The 17,399-nt window shown below is 36.0% G+C and overlaps 1 protein-coding gene and 1 pseudogene across 1 annotated transcript; both read left to right on the top strand.

Annotated features, from left to right (window-relative positions):
- LOC145033557 (QWRF motif-containing protein 3-like) lies at positions 1-2,716 on the top strand. Its single transcript, XM_078982144.1, has 6 exons — positions 1-1,166; positions 1,350-1,469; positions 1,562-1,678; positions 1,761-1,850; positions 1,975-2,082; positions 2,208-2,716. The coding sequence occupies exons 1-6, from the start codon at positions 69-71 to the stop codon at positions 2,271-2,273; spliced, it is 1,599 nt and encodes a 532-aa protein (XP_078838270.1). The 5' UTR covers positions 1-68; the 3' UTR covers positions 2,274-2,716.
- An 826-nt stretch (positions 2,717-3,542) lies between these two features.
- LOC145035479 (syntaxin-124 pseudogene) lies at positions 3,543-4,570 on the top strand (annotated as a pseudogene).
- Positions 4,571-17,399: the final 12,829 nt, after the last annotated feature.

The following is a 17,399-nucleotide window of genomic DNA, read 5'->3' as shown; positions in this document are numbered from 1 at the left end:
CAACATATCCAACAAACGCAAATCTCTCACTCACACACACACCCACACCCACACACACACTCTTCACCATGATCTCCGATCAAACTCGCCGGCAGAAGTCGCGAGAACGAGAAGTGAGCTCTCGGTATCTTTCACCCATCGCCACACCATCATCACTACCACAATCTCCAAACCATAACCATACTCTTTCTAACCCTAAACAATCATCATCAGCCAAACACAAACATACTGGATTTATTCGTGGACTATGGCCTTCTTCTACTTCCCGCTCATCAAAATCACAGAAAGAAAATCCACCAAACACCACCGCCACCGCTGTCACAACTCTTTCCGGTCACCTTGGTAACGAAATAAAAGATGGTGTCAAAAGATCCGGATACTCGATGTTTCTTAGTAAACAAAAAAGTTGCAGGGAATTCAGACATTCGGAGAGTCATTCCAGTATAAAAAGCTCCTTCAACGAGCATCGAACGCCCGTTTACAGTGGCATCGGAAAGATTATTCCGGGAAGATCATCCATTTCATCTTCTGTATCGTCATCTTCCTCTTCGAAGTCATCAGATTTTTTTGACTCGCACCAGGTTATACAGCCTGGGAGATTATCAGTAGATGAAAACGCTCTTCGCCGGAGATCACCATTTTATCCGATGAAGTTGGATTCTTCCACCGATAATTCAGAAATAAGTGATCTTGGTTCTGGGAAAAACTCTCTAGCGTCATATATGTCACCCACACTGAGTTCTATGAACTCTGGATATGAAGTTTCATCGAAGTACATGAACTCATCAATAACATCCATGCATAATTCTCCCAAGAAATGTAGGGTTAAGACGGCTATGAAAAGGGCAAATTCTGTGTCTTCTCCACATGAATGGGATTCATCCCCATCGAGATCGGGATCATTATCACCGATATATCCATCATTTTCAAGCTCCAAGCCTCCTAGTTCATCCAAGGGTAAGAAGAATCTTCTGCATATGGGTTTGGATTTGATCAAGGGTAAGAAAGGAGGATCAAAGCTGCGTTCTTCCTTGTGTTCGGAATCAGGTAAAGATACAATAGAGGATATTCATCAGTTGAGATTGCTGCAGAATAGTTGGATGCAGTGGAGGTATGCGAATGCTAGAGCACAAGTTGTTCATGATAACTTAGTTGTCCAATGTGAGGTATGTATGTATGCCACTTCTTCATTAAAATCAAATTTATGTCACCTTTAGTTTATTTGACAATTGACCTTCAAACTGAATCATTATAAAACATAAAATATATGAGGATAGATTGTCGAGATTCGAGAACGTATGTTCTATATATACAGACTCCTTTTTAATCAAAATATACTTTTATTGCAGAATGATTTGTTATATACAAGGGAGAGTCTGGAAAAGTTGCGACAATCAGTAGTACAAAAGAGGTTACAACTACAAAAAGAAAAGCTAGAAATGAAGCTTAATTTGATCCTACATTCTCAAGTCAGTAATCTTTCTATTACCTATATACAACATAATTTGATCAAGTATACATTTTACATTCATTTAATTCATGATCAACGACTATTTGCTAGACCAAAATGTTAGAGGCATGGGGAAACATTGAAAGGGGACACATTGTGAATGTTTCCATGATGAAAGATTATTTACACGCCGTAGTTTGCAGCATACCCCTTATTGAAGGAGCCAAGGTAACAAATCCTTTAGTTTAACAAGAAAACCATATATATGATTCATAAAGTAAATATTAATATGTGCAAGGTTTTTGTATAGGTGGATCTTGAATCAGCTTCAATCGCTTTTCGATACACATCAGATTTGGTTGACACAATCAAGTCCGTTTTATCTTCAATTTCTCCCATGGTAAGCTATTCCTAGATGCCAATGTACTCTTTCATTTGTATTATTATTATGTGTTGTGGAACTATTTTTTGTGTACAAAGTGCATATAATATCTCTTTGTTATTGTTGTAAATTAATGACACAGGCACCTAACACCATTATGACACTATCAGAGCTAGTAGAGATTGTAACCCTGGAGAAGTCATTGCTACAAGAATGTTCAGAGCATTTAAGAGTCATTTCAATATTAGAGGTAAGAGATATAATTAATTTCTTGGTTACTTATGAATTATGAGTTTATGACTCACACTATTTAATTATTTGATCATGAGGTGACATGTTTGATTAAATTTATTATTGTGTAATATGATTAAACAGATCCAAGAGAGGGATCTAAGGTGTAACCTTATTACAATGGATTCGTTAAAAGAGCAGCAACAATGACAACAAATTAACCGCTATGTAAGCCCCATGACTTACAAACACAAGTAATGATCGTAACAATTGGAAGCCTAGCTAGCTCAGAAGTTGGAATTTGTACATGACGAACCAAATAAACACTTTGAGTTTGAATTTTATACTTATGTATCACTTTCGATACTTCAAAAAGCTACTATATATAAAACCAATAAGCAGTATATTTTATTGTTCTATAAAGATAACAATATAATAATATTGGAGTAGCAATTAAAAGTTCCCTTTCACTCTTTAATTTTTGTAACTGAACCCGACATGCACAAATACCATCCAACATATGATGTGCATCCAAAGAAAACTCGACGTCATTTGTAAATGGCGAGATTAATTAGTTTTAACATTTTGACATTTTACTTTGGAAACTCTATCTAGTTATAGCAACTCCTGTATCTCAAGATTGATTTACATTCTGTGACATGGTTCTTGTTCAAATTTTAGTTGTTTATTATGTTCAACCACTCATCTGGTTGCTGAAATATTCATCAAAGGACTATTAGTAATTAATTTCGCTTTTTAAAGTTTATACGATCCAAGTTACATGTTTGATTGTGGTATTAGATATATATAATATATGTTGTACGTACTGTTTTTCATTGTATTGGGTTATTGTAGGCATGTCTTTGATCCATAAGTATATATCACATTATTGATGAAGGTAGTCACCACAATCGATCCTTAATTTTCCATAAATAAAGAATTTGAAAGCGCTAGCTAGTGCTACCCATGTTCTATGTTGATCACCCGGCTCATAGTAGTAGGCATAAAATCAAGAACATGCTCTCTATAAAAACAATTGAGATTTCATACCATTAGTTGTTTTCTTATAAAAACGTACTTGTTTTTAATATTATTAATTTTTAATTTTTAATTACATATTCATATAAAAAGTTATCTATGTTATTCACATAATTTCTGCTTAACTTTGATCGAATTAGCAACACAAATATATGATTTGACAAATTATGAGAACCATATAGAGTGATTTAACAAAATAAATGATGACACATCTCAATCATTTTTTTAACGGACATCTCAATCGTTATTAATGGTTTATAGTATAAGTAGTTTTGATTAAAAAATAACATAAAAAATCAGATTAATAGTTTATGTATTTTTCCGCACAATATTTTGGACGCCAATTATATGCAAAGAATCATATCCTTTGACTTTGCAAAACTTAATGGCTCTCCAATATCTCAATTGCAACATGACAACATTTCTTCTTCTTCATTAATCTTGCATAAAGATATCTGTTCTTTAAAGAAGAGAAACTATACCCAAAATCCCACCTCTCAAATTCTTTTTTCACACAACATGAACGATTTATTTTCTAATTCGTTTAAGCAATATCTAGATTTAAAGAAACAAGCATACCTTGACGACATAGAGGGTGGACAGGGTGGGGGTGGTGTCCAAAATGAAACAGTTGATCTTGACAAGTTCTTCAACGACGTCGAGAATGTGAAACAAGACATGATGATTGTTGAAAATCTCTACAAAAAGCTACAAGATTCAAACAAAGAGAGCAAGACGATCCAAAATGCCAGTAAGATGAAGCAGCTCAGATCCAAGATGGATTCAAATTTCACACAAGTGTTAAAGCATGCAAAAAACATCAAGGGAAAGCTAGAAGCCCTTGAAAAGTCTAACCTTGAACACCGGAAAATCGCAGGTTGTGGACCTGGGTCGTCGGCTGACCGGACCCGGACATCCGTCGTCGGTGGTCTGGGTAAGAAGCTCAAGATCATGATGGATGACTTTCAGGCGTTACGAGTTGAAATCAACGATGAGTACAAGGAGACTATGGGGAGAAGATACTTCACCATCACCGGTGAGAAACCCAATGACGAGTTAATTGATAGTTTGATAGCTAGTGGAAAAGCAGAAGATTTTGTTCAGAAAGCAATCCAGGAACAGGGTCGAGGTGAAATCGTGGACACGATCTCCGAAATCCAAGAAAGACACGATGCAATTATGGAAATAGAGAAGAATCTGATCGAACTACACCAGATCTTCTTGGACATGGCTGTGTTAGTTGAGGCTCAAGGACAACAACTGAACGACATCGAGAGTCATGTGGCCCATGCAAGTTCATTTGTCCGACGTGGGATAGATCAATTGGTGGAAACAAAAGACTTGCAAAAGAGTTCCAGAAAATGTACTTGTATTGCCATCGGTCTCATCCTTAGTATCGTTTTCGTTTTCATTTTGTTTTGCTCGCTTCAGTTATCAAGATTCTAACATTTATAAGTTTTTTATTTGAATGTTTTGTTTATTTTCCTCTCTTTGAGGTAATATTTTTTAATTTTTTATCCCATTTTTGTTTTCAAAATCTTGGCTAAGGGTATTGGTTTTTAGATTTGAAATCTTATCCTACTGTTAATTTGGAATTTTCTTTTTTTCATATCCAAAATTACTAAATTCCTATCCAATTATAATTTTTAAGATTTTTTTTAACAAAATGCAAATAAGATTTTATTTGGAAATAGTTCTTATAATGGTAAACTTTTCACATTTATATTATAGGAAAATGACATATAGACCCTATAATGTTTTTAGTGTTTACCCATTTAACCATTTAATTTATTTTTTTGCCTAATAAGATAACGAAGCAGTAGGAAACCTGTTTATTTAACCATCTTCACCTCTTTTCCCCGGTTTTATTGACAAATAGTTAAAAATTGTCACATCAGATATTGGAAAGTAATATCACATTTTGACCATTTCTCTGTTACCATAGATAATCACACTATCATAGGAGATGATTTACTCTCATGCACCTTGTGCACCGAACATGAGATAAGAAGAAAAAACAGGGGATAAAAGTTTATTTGGAAAATTGCTTAATTACCAAGTTTTCTTCCGTCGGACTATCATTCTTCAAGCTTGCTATCTACTACTTTCTTCTTTCTTCGATGGAACAACCCCAAAAAATTAGTCAGAGCCCTCATTCAATCTCCGATCGACATTTTTTCCATTCTAATCAATTCAGTTATTGCCTCTTAATGCTACTATGGACGAGTGATAATTTGTGGAAAATCAGATCTTCTTTAAACCTTTGATCTTTTTCCAACAATCGATTAAAGAAGAGGGAGTTGTGAGAGAAGCCTGGTTCATTGATTGTAATCCTTGTTAATTTAAAGTTGCTTGATTACTATAATACACAGAGAAGCATTGGTTAGTACACTGGAGGCTTGAGTTGGGCAAAATGAAAATCTCAATCACTCAATCTCCATCTCGCATATCCAATTTATGTTTTTTACTTTGTGAATCTAGTTTTTGGCGGTCCCCATTCAGTTTATGCAAAAATGCATGTTGTTTACCAGATGGTTTTGTGGAGTATGTTGAAAAATTAGGCATCATTGTGTTGGGGATTTGTTACAAGTTGCAGTTGATTGTGCAAAATTTGGGTGGGCAAGTAGCGATTGGTTAGAAGCAAGAGTATGGGGAGATGATGATTAAGGTCGTGAAAGATTATGGTGGATTGTTCAAGGGTAAAAATATCGGTGAAAAGCAGGTGGATGAGCCACGACGATGAGGTTGTTAAGCTTCCTGCTGGATTTGAAGTGGTCTTCACTGTTGTCAACGGAACGATGTCGAAAACGTCATGAACACCGGCAGTAAGTTAAAGTATCCTCACAATCAAAGGCACCTCCGATGAACAACATACAACTCAAAGTAACATCCGTAAGAATTCAAAGTCGAAGGGTTGATAATTGAATTTGTTTTGTTGGTCATGACGATGCAACAAAAACGAGTATAACAACAATGGGGAATGCATTTCCTTTTTGATTTTGGGTTGCAGGTTCTCTGAATGGAAGAGAGAAAATAGAGAAGAAGGGTGCAGTGGGGAAGAAGACGAGAGAGAGAGAGAGAGAGAGAGAGAGAGAGAGAGAGATAGATAGAGAGAGAGAGAGATATGTGGGTCAACTTATGGGAAAATTCAAAGTCAATATAGGAAAATTGGTCAATAAATATCAATGTATCAAAGAGGTAACCAGGTGACCCCTTTACTTTGGCCAAAAGGATATAATCGACCCGACAAAAACGATTTCGTTCCCTCATAAGGTCACGAAAATTGTTTAGGGACTAAAATGATAAACCCTAGAAAGTTCGTTGGGCATTTGTGTCATTTTCCCTTATATTTTCTACCCTAAAATAACTTTGATTATACAGTTTTTATCTTCATAATTTTAAATTTAAATTATTGGTAATTTTAAGTTATAATTTTGATTTCTTACTAATATAAAGTTATATCTTTTTGTCTCTTACATAATTGTTTTTATACTTTTCATTTTTATTAATATTACTTTTTTTTATCTAAATGATGACTAATATGTTTAAGATATATTTTCAAACTTCATTTTGTATGTATCATTCATACATAATTTTTTTTCTTCGAAACCTTATTTTATACTTTTATGATTCATTTGTAATAAATTTCTCCCAAATGCCTTAACCATGTCGAGATGCGTTTTTGAACATATTGGGCTTCCGCAGCAGCACGTGGGCGGTCCAAACACTAGTTCAAATGATTTATCTCGTTTATATTAATAAAAATACTTATTCAACTACCAATTATTTGATGTTCATTTATTATACCATATTAATTTGAATACTAGGTCCTGAGTTTGTTTGTTTGTTTGTTTTCAGAGGCATAAAGTTTTGTCGATCTGCTAAAAATGGTATTAAGTTTTTTCTTTAAAGTTATGTTGATCTGTTAAAAAAATTTATTCTTTGATTTTGATATGCTAAAAATGGTAAAACCTTCTTTCTCTCCTCTCTATGCAGGTCAAGAACATGCTTCTTCGCCTTTCTGAAAAGTTCTCAGATACACCGTAAGATCGATGAATCAACCATCTCCTTTTTTTTCTTTAGACCAATCACACGTCAGCAATGTGAATAACAATATTTTCCCATAATAGGATTGTACGATACATCCTCAATAAATACAAATAGAGAGCATAATAAATGGGCTACAAGTGGGCTAACAATCTAATAGGCTATAAGCATACAATACAATACATATATACATTAATACACCCTGCAGTTTGAGCGGGAGATCTAGAGCAAACACTCAAACTGGTCCTAAATTTGGTGAAAATATATGTAGGGAGCCCTTTGGTGAAGATATTTGCGTATTGAAGACTGGAGGGGACATGAAAAACTTTGACTTGACTAGTTGTAACCTTGTCACACACAAAATGGATTCCATCTCTATATGCTTGGTGCGTTGATGTTGAACATGATTAGTAGAGAAGTAAATTGCGCTGACATTATCACAGTAGACAATTGTTGCCTTAGGGAGAGGTGTGTGTAGCTCTCGGAGCAAATTTCATAACCAGCTAGTTTCGGCAACTTCATTTACCACGCCATGGTATTCGGCTTCTACGTTAGAACAAGTGACTGTATGCTAGCGTTTTGATAACCAAGATAAGATATTGTCACCCAAAAATATTCATTAACCGCTGGTAGATCGGCGTGTTTCAGAGCATCCCCCTAATCTGCATCAAGATAGGCAATACGACTCGTAGTAGGGGAGTGATAAAGCTGAAGCCTGTAGTCCAGTATACCACGGACGTAGTGTAAAATGCACTTGAGGGCATGAAAGTAAGGTTCGCGAGGGTCGTGCTTGAATAGGAATATATGTTGAACTGCATATGATAGATCTGGGTGAGTGGATGTGAGATACTGGAGAGCACCTGCAAGGCTACGATAGAGAGTCGGGTATGTAACCTGCTCACCAGAAGAATCCAATTTAGATTCTGTGTTAACTGGTGTGCAACATGGGTTGCATTTCATCATGTTAGCATGCTTTAATATTTCCAACGCGTATTGGTGTTAGGATAAGAATATACCCTTATTATCTTGTGTTGCAGTCATGCCCAAAAAGTATGATAAATCACCTTGGTTCTTCATGGAATACTCTGTTGCTAAAAATGAAATGATGTGTTGAAGTAGTTCTGTAGATGAATCCGTCAAAACTATATCATCAACATAAAGAAGTAAGTAAACCATCTTAGAACCCCTGCAAAAAATAAATAGTGAAGAGTCAACGACTATGTGAAAAACCGATCTTGGTGATGTAGAATGCATGATATGTGCATATCTACATAAATTTTTTACATCATATCTTAATATTTTTAGCTATACTTATGCTTATTATAGAACAAAAATACTTACTATGTTTAATATATGTTATGTAGCATAAAGTACATGGTTGGAAGCAATATGGAAGTTGGAAGCAGGAAAATGTGAGCTTAGGCAAGAAAAAGACACAAGAAGGATGTTGTTGGACAGCTTGACCCCTCGTCGGTATTTTGACCATATTTCATGACTTGTAACTCCGATTAAGGCGATTCAAAATGATCTGAAAACTAGACATAATTTTGGACGAATTTCGAGTTTTGAGAAAAGCCAGATTTCCAACCACCACAACGTGGTAATCCCACCACGACTTGGTGAATGGAATCTTCGTGATTCTTGGCGTTGGCTTGAGGAATACAGGATAAAAACGAGGACCATGATGTGGTGCCACTACCAAGACATGGTGGCCAGATTTTAGGCAAGTATATATATTCGAGCATTATGACGAATTGGGGGACTTGGAGGTGACTTTCTGAAGAAGTTTTACGAAAACAACCCTCTGGAAAACCCTTAAAAGAGGAGGAAACGAGTGGAGCTCAAGATTTGAAGAGATCTAGCAGAAAACATCATCAATTTATTCGGTTTGATCATGTTTAGTTTTATTCATATTGAGTTTTTGTGTTTGATTACTGCCCTGAGTAGCTAATTTAGTAGACTTTCATTTAGTTAGATGAAACCCTAATAACTATGGTTTAGTTTATTAGGTTATGGATTTATAAAAGTTGGTTTGGAACTTGTGTTTAATTAACTTACCTAGCAAGTTAAAGTGTTCCTCTTTGTTGCTTTAGTTCAAGTTAAGTGTAGCTTAGTAACCATTAAATTACATGAACTTGTTTACCTAGTGATTTAGTGACCATTAAATTACTAGAGCTAGGATTGACCACATCTTAGTTAAGTGATAAAACTAAAAAATTAGTTGTGCTGGAGAACATAATTGTGACTATAATTATGTTTGCTTAGATAAATCTTACATAGCCCATCTATAATGAATAACTAATTCTGTGTTTTGCTTGTGTATGACCATATAAGTTAGTTCATGAATTTGTGAAAATATTAGTAAATTTGGACTTGAATTGCTAATTACATATAACTTGGTAACCAACTTCATTAATCCATAAATTAGAACTAACCATAGGAAAATGTAGAATCGAAACTAAACGAAAATGTTTTTAATATATTGATTACAATCGTTTTAGTGGAGTGTTTAAGTTTTTCTGAACTTGTAAAATCAGATTAAAAAACCCATTATAGTTGTTTTTTTAGTTTAGCTTTTAGTATTTATTTTATTAATTAAATACAGTTCCTTGTGATTGACACTCAACTTACCTAAACTATTATATACTTTGACTAGGTACATGTGTAACATCCCAAGTCAGAATCAAGAGTTCATGGGGTAAAGTGTAAGTTTGGAAAAGAGGAACTCGGCGAGTGGGAGCTACAACTTGTCGAGTCTAAGCGTGTGCAGTGCACATGTTAAGTGACCGGACTCGCCGAGTCGGAGGCTGGACTCGACGAGTCCGTGCTGGAATGAGAAACCCTAATTCCTAGGGTTTGCACCTTATTTAAAGAATAATATGCCTTCATTTCAACCTCTATCTTCCCTGAGTGTTCCAGAGAAACCCTAAATCGTGAGAGACTCCATTGTTGAGAAGATTGAAGCTTGGAAGAAGAAATTGGTGAAGAGAAGTTGGAGGAATTTGAGGATAGCATCAAGAGAGCTTGTGGATTTGCAGTCTACATCATTTTAGACTCATCTCTAAGGTAAGAGGACCTTACCTTAAGCTATTTCCTTGTTATTTCATCCATGGTGTGTGATTTGGGGTTCTTTAGCATGGTTGGGATCTATTTCGGGTATAGAGACTAGATCTGAGGTTGCAACTCTAGATCTAGGTTGGTTTGGAGCCATGAGATCAGAAAGTGATAGCTTTGGGGCATGATTGAGAGTGGCCTTGCCTTAAACCTTCATTTTTAGCTTGTTGAAGCTTGTTGAGCCTTGAATGAACATAAAGTTGGAAACTTTACGTGTGAATCGGGCCCTAGGAGTCCATATCTATGTATTGGAAGCAATGGAATGGTCTGTGATCATCTGATTAAAGATGTCACGAATGGACTCGCGAGTCTGGGAGATGACTCGGTGAGTTGGGCTAAGGATCAGACTTTGAGTCGCGTAGTAACTTGGTGAGTCGCATGGGTGACTCGGCGAGGAGTTTGATGATGAGCTTGGACTCGGCGAGTTGTAAGAACAACTCGGCGAGTCTGATGAAGATTGCCTTGGACTCGGCAAGTCTGTTCTTGGACTCGGCGAGTCTGGTCGTGAAGTCCTAACCTTTTCTGGTTGAGCTGTGAATCGGTGAGTCGAGGGATGACTCGGTGATTTGAGCAGGAAGGGACTCAGAGCTTGTTGGACTCGACAAGTCTTGGGGCGACTCGGCGAGTTGCGTCGTGGCATAGGAGTTTCGGAGCATAGGAACTCGACGAGTCAACGGGTTTACTCGGTGAGTAGGGTCAACCAGGAAGGTTGACTTTAACTGAGGACTTTGACTTGGACCAAGGGTTGACCAGTTTGACTTCCAAGTTTATTTTGGTAATTATTGGTGTTTATTGGTGTTGGTTATTTGGTAATGATCAGTGGTGGAGTTCGTGCTGGTGGGCGGAGCAGCGTGGTCTTGTTTCTTCAAGTCGGTAGTTGCATGTGAGTTATACTCACTATATCGACAGGGTCTAAGGCACCAAGGCCGGCCCTTTATCGGATTGGAGTTTAACGTGAGATAGGGAGAAAGTACAATATCAAGCACCGCTTGCAGTCAAGAAGACCAGGAGTTAGATACACATTCGAAGAAACATATAAGTTACAATTATTACCTAGGATGAAGAGATAACGTATGAAGTCATTATATAGCCCTGTTTCGTTGATGATTCCGGGACGTAATCATCCTAAGAGGGAGATAATTGTAACGCCCGCAGATTCGGGCTAGTAAATTTAGAGACAATGAGCATCAAAAATGAGTTTTTGATCGAAGATTATTTATAAGGATTAATCTTAACCAAGTTATAGTATATGCTACAAGGGTTCCGTACATATAAAGAACGTCGAAATCCGAGTTATAACGAAGAAGTTATGGCACGTCGAAGTTTTACGGCAAAACTGACACGACACTGGGAGACGTAAATAGTGAATTTACGATAGAGGAATTTTTAGACTTAGTGATCTAAACACAAGTTGTAGTATACGTTAAACCGAGAACATAAAAAAAAAAAAAAAAAAAAAAAAAAAAAAAAAAGAACGCCCAAATCTGACTTCGTAAGAGGAAGTTATAAATTTTCTAAGATTTGGCATAACAGTGCACGATCCGAAACTCGAATTTTAGATCGAGCGGTTTTTGGCCAACGCGACCTAAATGAGATTTGAAGATCTCATTAATAGGAACTCAGCGATAAAAATACACACGAAAACGGAGTCTGTATGAAGAAGTTACGAATTTTACACGGTCATTTAACAGTATAATCTCCTCCTACTGTTAAATTTAAAATCGGTCAAGAATTAGCCGACGGAGTCAAAATAAAAGTTGTAGATCTTATTTTTACCTATGCGTGGATATAAATAACATCAAAAACGGATCTTGTATACGAAAGTTACGGATTTTAGAATTTGGAAGTATGCTATGCGGAAATGGATGACGTGACACAACCTTAGCCATTGTTTTCTCCTCAAGTCTTGCCACCAGATGGTGACATGTGACACCAAGTTCAGCCATATTTCACCCTATAAATAGAATTTTTTCCACTCTCATTTTCTTTACACCTTTCTCATTCTTTCTTCTCTCTACACTCTCTCTAAACCTCCCAAAACTCCCCTAGCACTAGAAGAAAGCCTCAGAGCGCTCGATGGCTCCGAGAAAAAGAGCTTACGGCTCGGAAGTTCTGCCCCTGCAGAGCCTGACTTCTAGCCAAACCCCCTCGTAGGTAAGATACGCTTATGCTATTTTAAATATAGTAATGTTATTAGTGTTGGAATAGTGTCTAAGGCTACAACTATATTAGGCAACTATTTGACCCGATTGTGCATGGTCCTTTTGGGTTGCCTTCACCATAGCAACTTGATAGGATGATTTATTAAGAGAGAGTAAATATTATTAGTATATTATGAGAATAATATAAAGAATAATATATAGTTATTTGATTAATATAAGTCATAGATTAATTAGTATTAATTTGGTGACTTAAGGAGATTAATTAAATAAGAGGGTATTAACTGTCAATTGTTTGATAGTTAAGATTTAGACTATAAATCCTTATAGATATACAAGGGACGGATTCTAGAAGCTAGGATATCTTCAAAATCGTCCATGACTTATCTAAGGAAAGGATTTGGATAGCCTTAAGAGAAGATTATCCAATTAGGGTTTAGACTGTAACCCTTAAGGAGTCTACAAGTATAAATAGACCCCATGGCTAAGGGAAATCGGCACCTCACCTAAAGTAAGAGAACTCTGGCCGATTTCCTCTCCTCTCTCCTAAATCATCTTCTTTGCTATTGGTGTTTGTAAGCCATTAGAGGAGTGACATTTGTGACTCTAGAAGATCAAAGACTACAAGATCAACAAGGAATTCAAAGGTATGGTTCTAGATCTGTTTCAATGTTGTTATTTAACCTAATTAGTCATTAGAAGTCTTGGATTCAAAGCATGTTTAATTAGAAAGCCTAGATCCAAGCATTAGGGTTTTGCATGCGCACATAGGAAAGTTCTTATGGCAAAAACCCATCAATTAGGACCTTATAATAAGTATTTGAGCCATTATTATGAGTTATATAAATGTAGCTACAATATCTTTTTAGTCACTCACGGTACGGGGAATCTGGTTTAAAGGGACGCATAGGGTTGTTGGATTTCAGAAGTGCTATATGCCAAAATGGTCCTGCCCTCTGGTTTTTATGTCTGGACCCTGTCTGTACATAGTGGGTGAAGAGTATTGTTTAATGCTTATATAACATTAATAATAGTTAGACTATTAATTGGTCTCGGTGAATATTATACTAAACTCTAGTGGTAATGATAGTAGGTTCTGTTAAAGGAGTTGTTTAAAGTAAACGAAGTGTTGTCCGAGTACCTAGTCATCACCTTATCAGGTGAGTGCATAGTTACTTTCATCTTACACATAGATATGAAGTATTTTATATAAACTACATGCTATGTGTGCATATTACTTGAATAGTTGCTGATTATGCTGGATGAACGATTTTATATATGTTTTAAATGATTTAAACTATATATGTATTTTATATCTACAAAATGTGTTGGGTAAAACATGGGTAGATGAAAGATGAGATAAATGATGAGCGATGAGAGATGAGACGAATGATGAGCGATGATATATAAGTGGTAAAATATGGTGAGAAGCGATGACCTAAGCGATGAGCCCAACGATGACCTAACCGATGACCCAAGTGATGGCCCCGTCATTTAGCAGAGTATGAATGATAACCATGGACTATTCTAGACAGTCCAGTGGAACACTAACAGGCTCGCAACATGTAGGTGTTGTGAACGATGTGTTCACTGGTGTACTCTAAAAACCCATTGACATGTATTGCGAGTGGACTCTCGAAAACGATACTGTCAATAAACGAGATAAACCTTGACGACTATGGAGTTAGCACCCGTTGAGTAAACCCTGGTGACTATGGAGTTAGCGCCTGTTGAGCAAACCTTGGTAACTATGGATTTAGTGCCCGTTGAGGAAACCCTGACAACAATGGATTTCGTGTCGATTCCTTAGGATGATCCTTAGGAATGAATGAACAAGAAATAGCTGATTCTTAGGGTAGATCCTTAAGAGTAAATAAGGTATTGGAGATGGGTAATTGGGTCAATTGTTTGATGATTAAACATAATAATTATATTATTGTGTGTGACAACCCGAAATTTCCATTCGGTCAAACCCTAAAAGTCAACCCTTCGTATCATAAGTCAATGTCATTATTTCTTATTTTTAAGAAATATAAAGTTCGTTTGATTATTTTAATATTATTTTTAAACGAACGGGTGAAAGAAAGTGTCGTCTCGGGTTTTGATTTTTGAAAACTGCAAACACTTCGCGTATTAGAAACACCCAACCAAAATTTTATGTTCGGGTCGAAAAATCATCCAAAAATCCGTAAACTCATGCTTATACATTAGTTTACTCCCCATTTATCAAAAGAGTAAACTCCAAAAATATTCTCTCAAGTATCATCCAAGATTTAATTCCAAATCTTCAATCTTGTAAGTGTTTTAACCCTTTCAAGTTAGTAAAACACTAAATCTAGTGTTTGTGCATCTATTCATCCATTCATTTCCGGTTTTTATTTAGATTTTCCAAAACACCAAGAACACACACTAAGTTTTCTTGGCCTTTTAGCTCAATTCAAGCTTCCTTATGTAAGTACTTCAATCCTTGAGTGATTTTAAGCTAGTATTACATTTGAATATCAAGAAATAATGTCAATAACACAAGGTTGGAGGTGTTCACGGTCCAAGAATGTTCTTGGGCCGTAAACACCATAAAGAGGCACCAAAGTGTGCCTAAGTCCCAAATCTAAGCCCTAGTTAATGTTTAGAACATCCTTGACATGTTTAAACCCTTCCTTCTTGTGTTTAAGCCTTGAAAAAGCACCAAAACCCCCCAATTTTATGTGTTTACGGTTTAGGGATGTTCCAAAACCGTAAACACCCCAAAAAGTGGGTAAATGTCCATTTAAAGTCCCATAGTTGGTTCTTATGGCTAAATCTAACCTAGGCTAGTACCATGATTGAACTAAGGACTTGAAAACCCAAAATACCATAAACTTAGGAGTTTAAGGTAGTAAACTCATGAGTTTAAGGTAGTAAACTCATGAGAAATGGTCCTTAGACCGTAAACTCCATTGAGGAGTGTTTTGATGCCACACAACACTTCCTAAGGCTAATTCGTGAAGTAGGAATGCTTGGAATAGCCTAGAAGAAATCAAATCACCAAATGGTCAAAAAGATTTGGAGTTTACGACCGTAAACTCAAGGGGTGTTGATCCTTAGGGAGTAAACTCATTTTAAGAGTTACCCTTGAACCCCAAACACACTAGCCTTTCCCTACAACACTTAGATGCAACCCTTGAGACTTTTAACACTTGTATAAAGTGTTTAACATGTCTTAGAGTGTTTTAACTTTGTATATTAGTTGTTTAAAGACTAATTGAGTATATACATATATCTTTATATGTTATTAGGATCTTTGTGCGTGTCTAAGTCTTCACTTGACACCAAGCACTTATCCGACAATTCTTTCCGATCCACTTACTACAGGTGAGTTCATACCCCTTAACTAATGTTTTAAATGTTTTATGGGGGGGATACAAGTAGAATCATGCTAATTATTGTATCAATCACATGTGATTAATAAGTAGAATTATGCTAGTTATTATATCAATCACATGTGATTAATATGCAACATTCAAATGATTCACTTCACTTTAACCATTCTTACCAAACAGGTTCCTCAAATGATTTTCTTAAATGCTTTATATGTTTAAAAATCCTTATTAAACGGTTCATTACACACTGTATGATCCTATTTCAAACCATTTTACTCCGATTTGTTTTACTCCAAGCTGTTATCAAAACGTTTTACTTCAAACTGTCTTACTTCAAACTGTTTTTACTTCAAATTGTTTTATAGATTGACATCAAGTCGATCTTTTCTTAAGATAATAATTATGTTCTAAGGTTTTACAAAACTTACTTTATGCTTTTATATTATAAATTGCATGCCTATATATGTATAGTTATATGAGAAATGTTTAAAAGACTTAGGAAGGCTATCCACCCTATTTCCTTTTCGTGCTTGAGATGTGGTCTGGTGGGATATCGGGTATCCGTCCGAAGGTCGTTTAAATATTAGTTATATATCAAATGTACATATATAGTCATAAAGGCCCTTCCAGTTCATCCAATGCCCTTGGGTAGCAAGGGTATACATCCATGTTCATACATACCAGTTATATTACTAGTAAGCTACCATATGGGTAGTTTAGGAAGATACTAGAACTATTACTAGAATGCAATACTATACAATGAGTCAGTTCATTCATGAGTCATACTTTCTAGAACATTACAGTACATTACTATATTTGCTAGATAGAGAGCACGTACACTACATCTATAACATTACAGTACATTTACTATACTTGCTAGATAGAGAGCACGTACACTACAGCTATAACATTACAGTACATTACTTTACTTACTAGATAGAGAGCACGTACACTACAGCTAGAACATTACATTATATTACTATACTTGCTAGATAGAGAGCACGTACACTACAGCTAGAGCATTACAATACCTTACCATACTATTACATAGATATGGTCACATGATCACATGTACATGAGTACACTTACAGGAATTACTAGTACATTTTATATGTATAGATTCTGTTATATAATCCTCATTTTATTCTTTACCTTGTGATTCAATCACATAATCGACGAGATAGATTGGATTTAATATCCTAGTACCCAAGGATACATTGCGGGACTGACCATTCCTAGAATCTCTGTTAGCTACAGAAGTAAAAGCACATCCACGGATGTCAACGGTTGATACCATTACAGGTATACTTTTGGGGACTGACTATTCCTATGCCCAGCTGTTAGCAACAGAGGTAAATGTACATCTACAGATGTCTTCAGTTAACATTGTTATTTGCCCTAGTACTAAAGGGTGATACTATTACAGTTAGGTCTTGGTAGAAGACTACATTCAGAACAGTTAGGTCTTGGTAGAAGACTACATTCAGAACAGTTAGGTCTTGGTAGAAGACTACATGAGAACAATTAAGTCTTGGTAGAAGACTCCTTTTGTTACTAATAGGAATCATAGGGATTTCTAGGGTTTTCAAACGTTTACAGTTGTTTTACAAACCTCTTCA

This window comes from Lactuca saligna, chromosome 3 (genome assembly GCF_052625555.1).
Source record: "Lactuca saligna cultivar CGN05327 chromosome 3, ASM5262555v1, whole genome shotgun sequence".
NCBI classification, from domain to species: Eukaryota; Viridiplantae; Streptophyta; class Magnoliopsida; order Asterales; family Asteraceae; genus Lactuca; species Lactuca saligna.
Note: the sequence above shows the minus strand (reverse complement) of the source record. Positions and strands in the feature narration are given on the sequence as shown.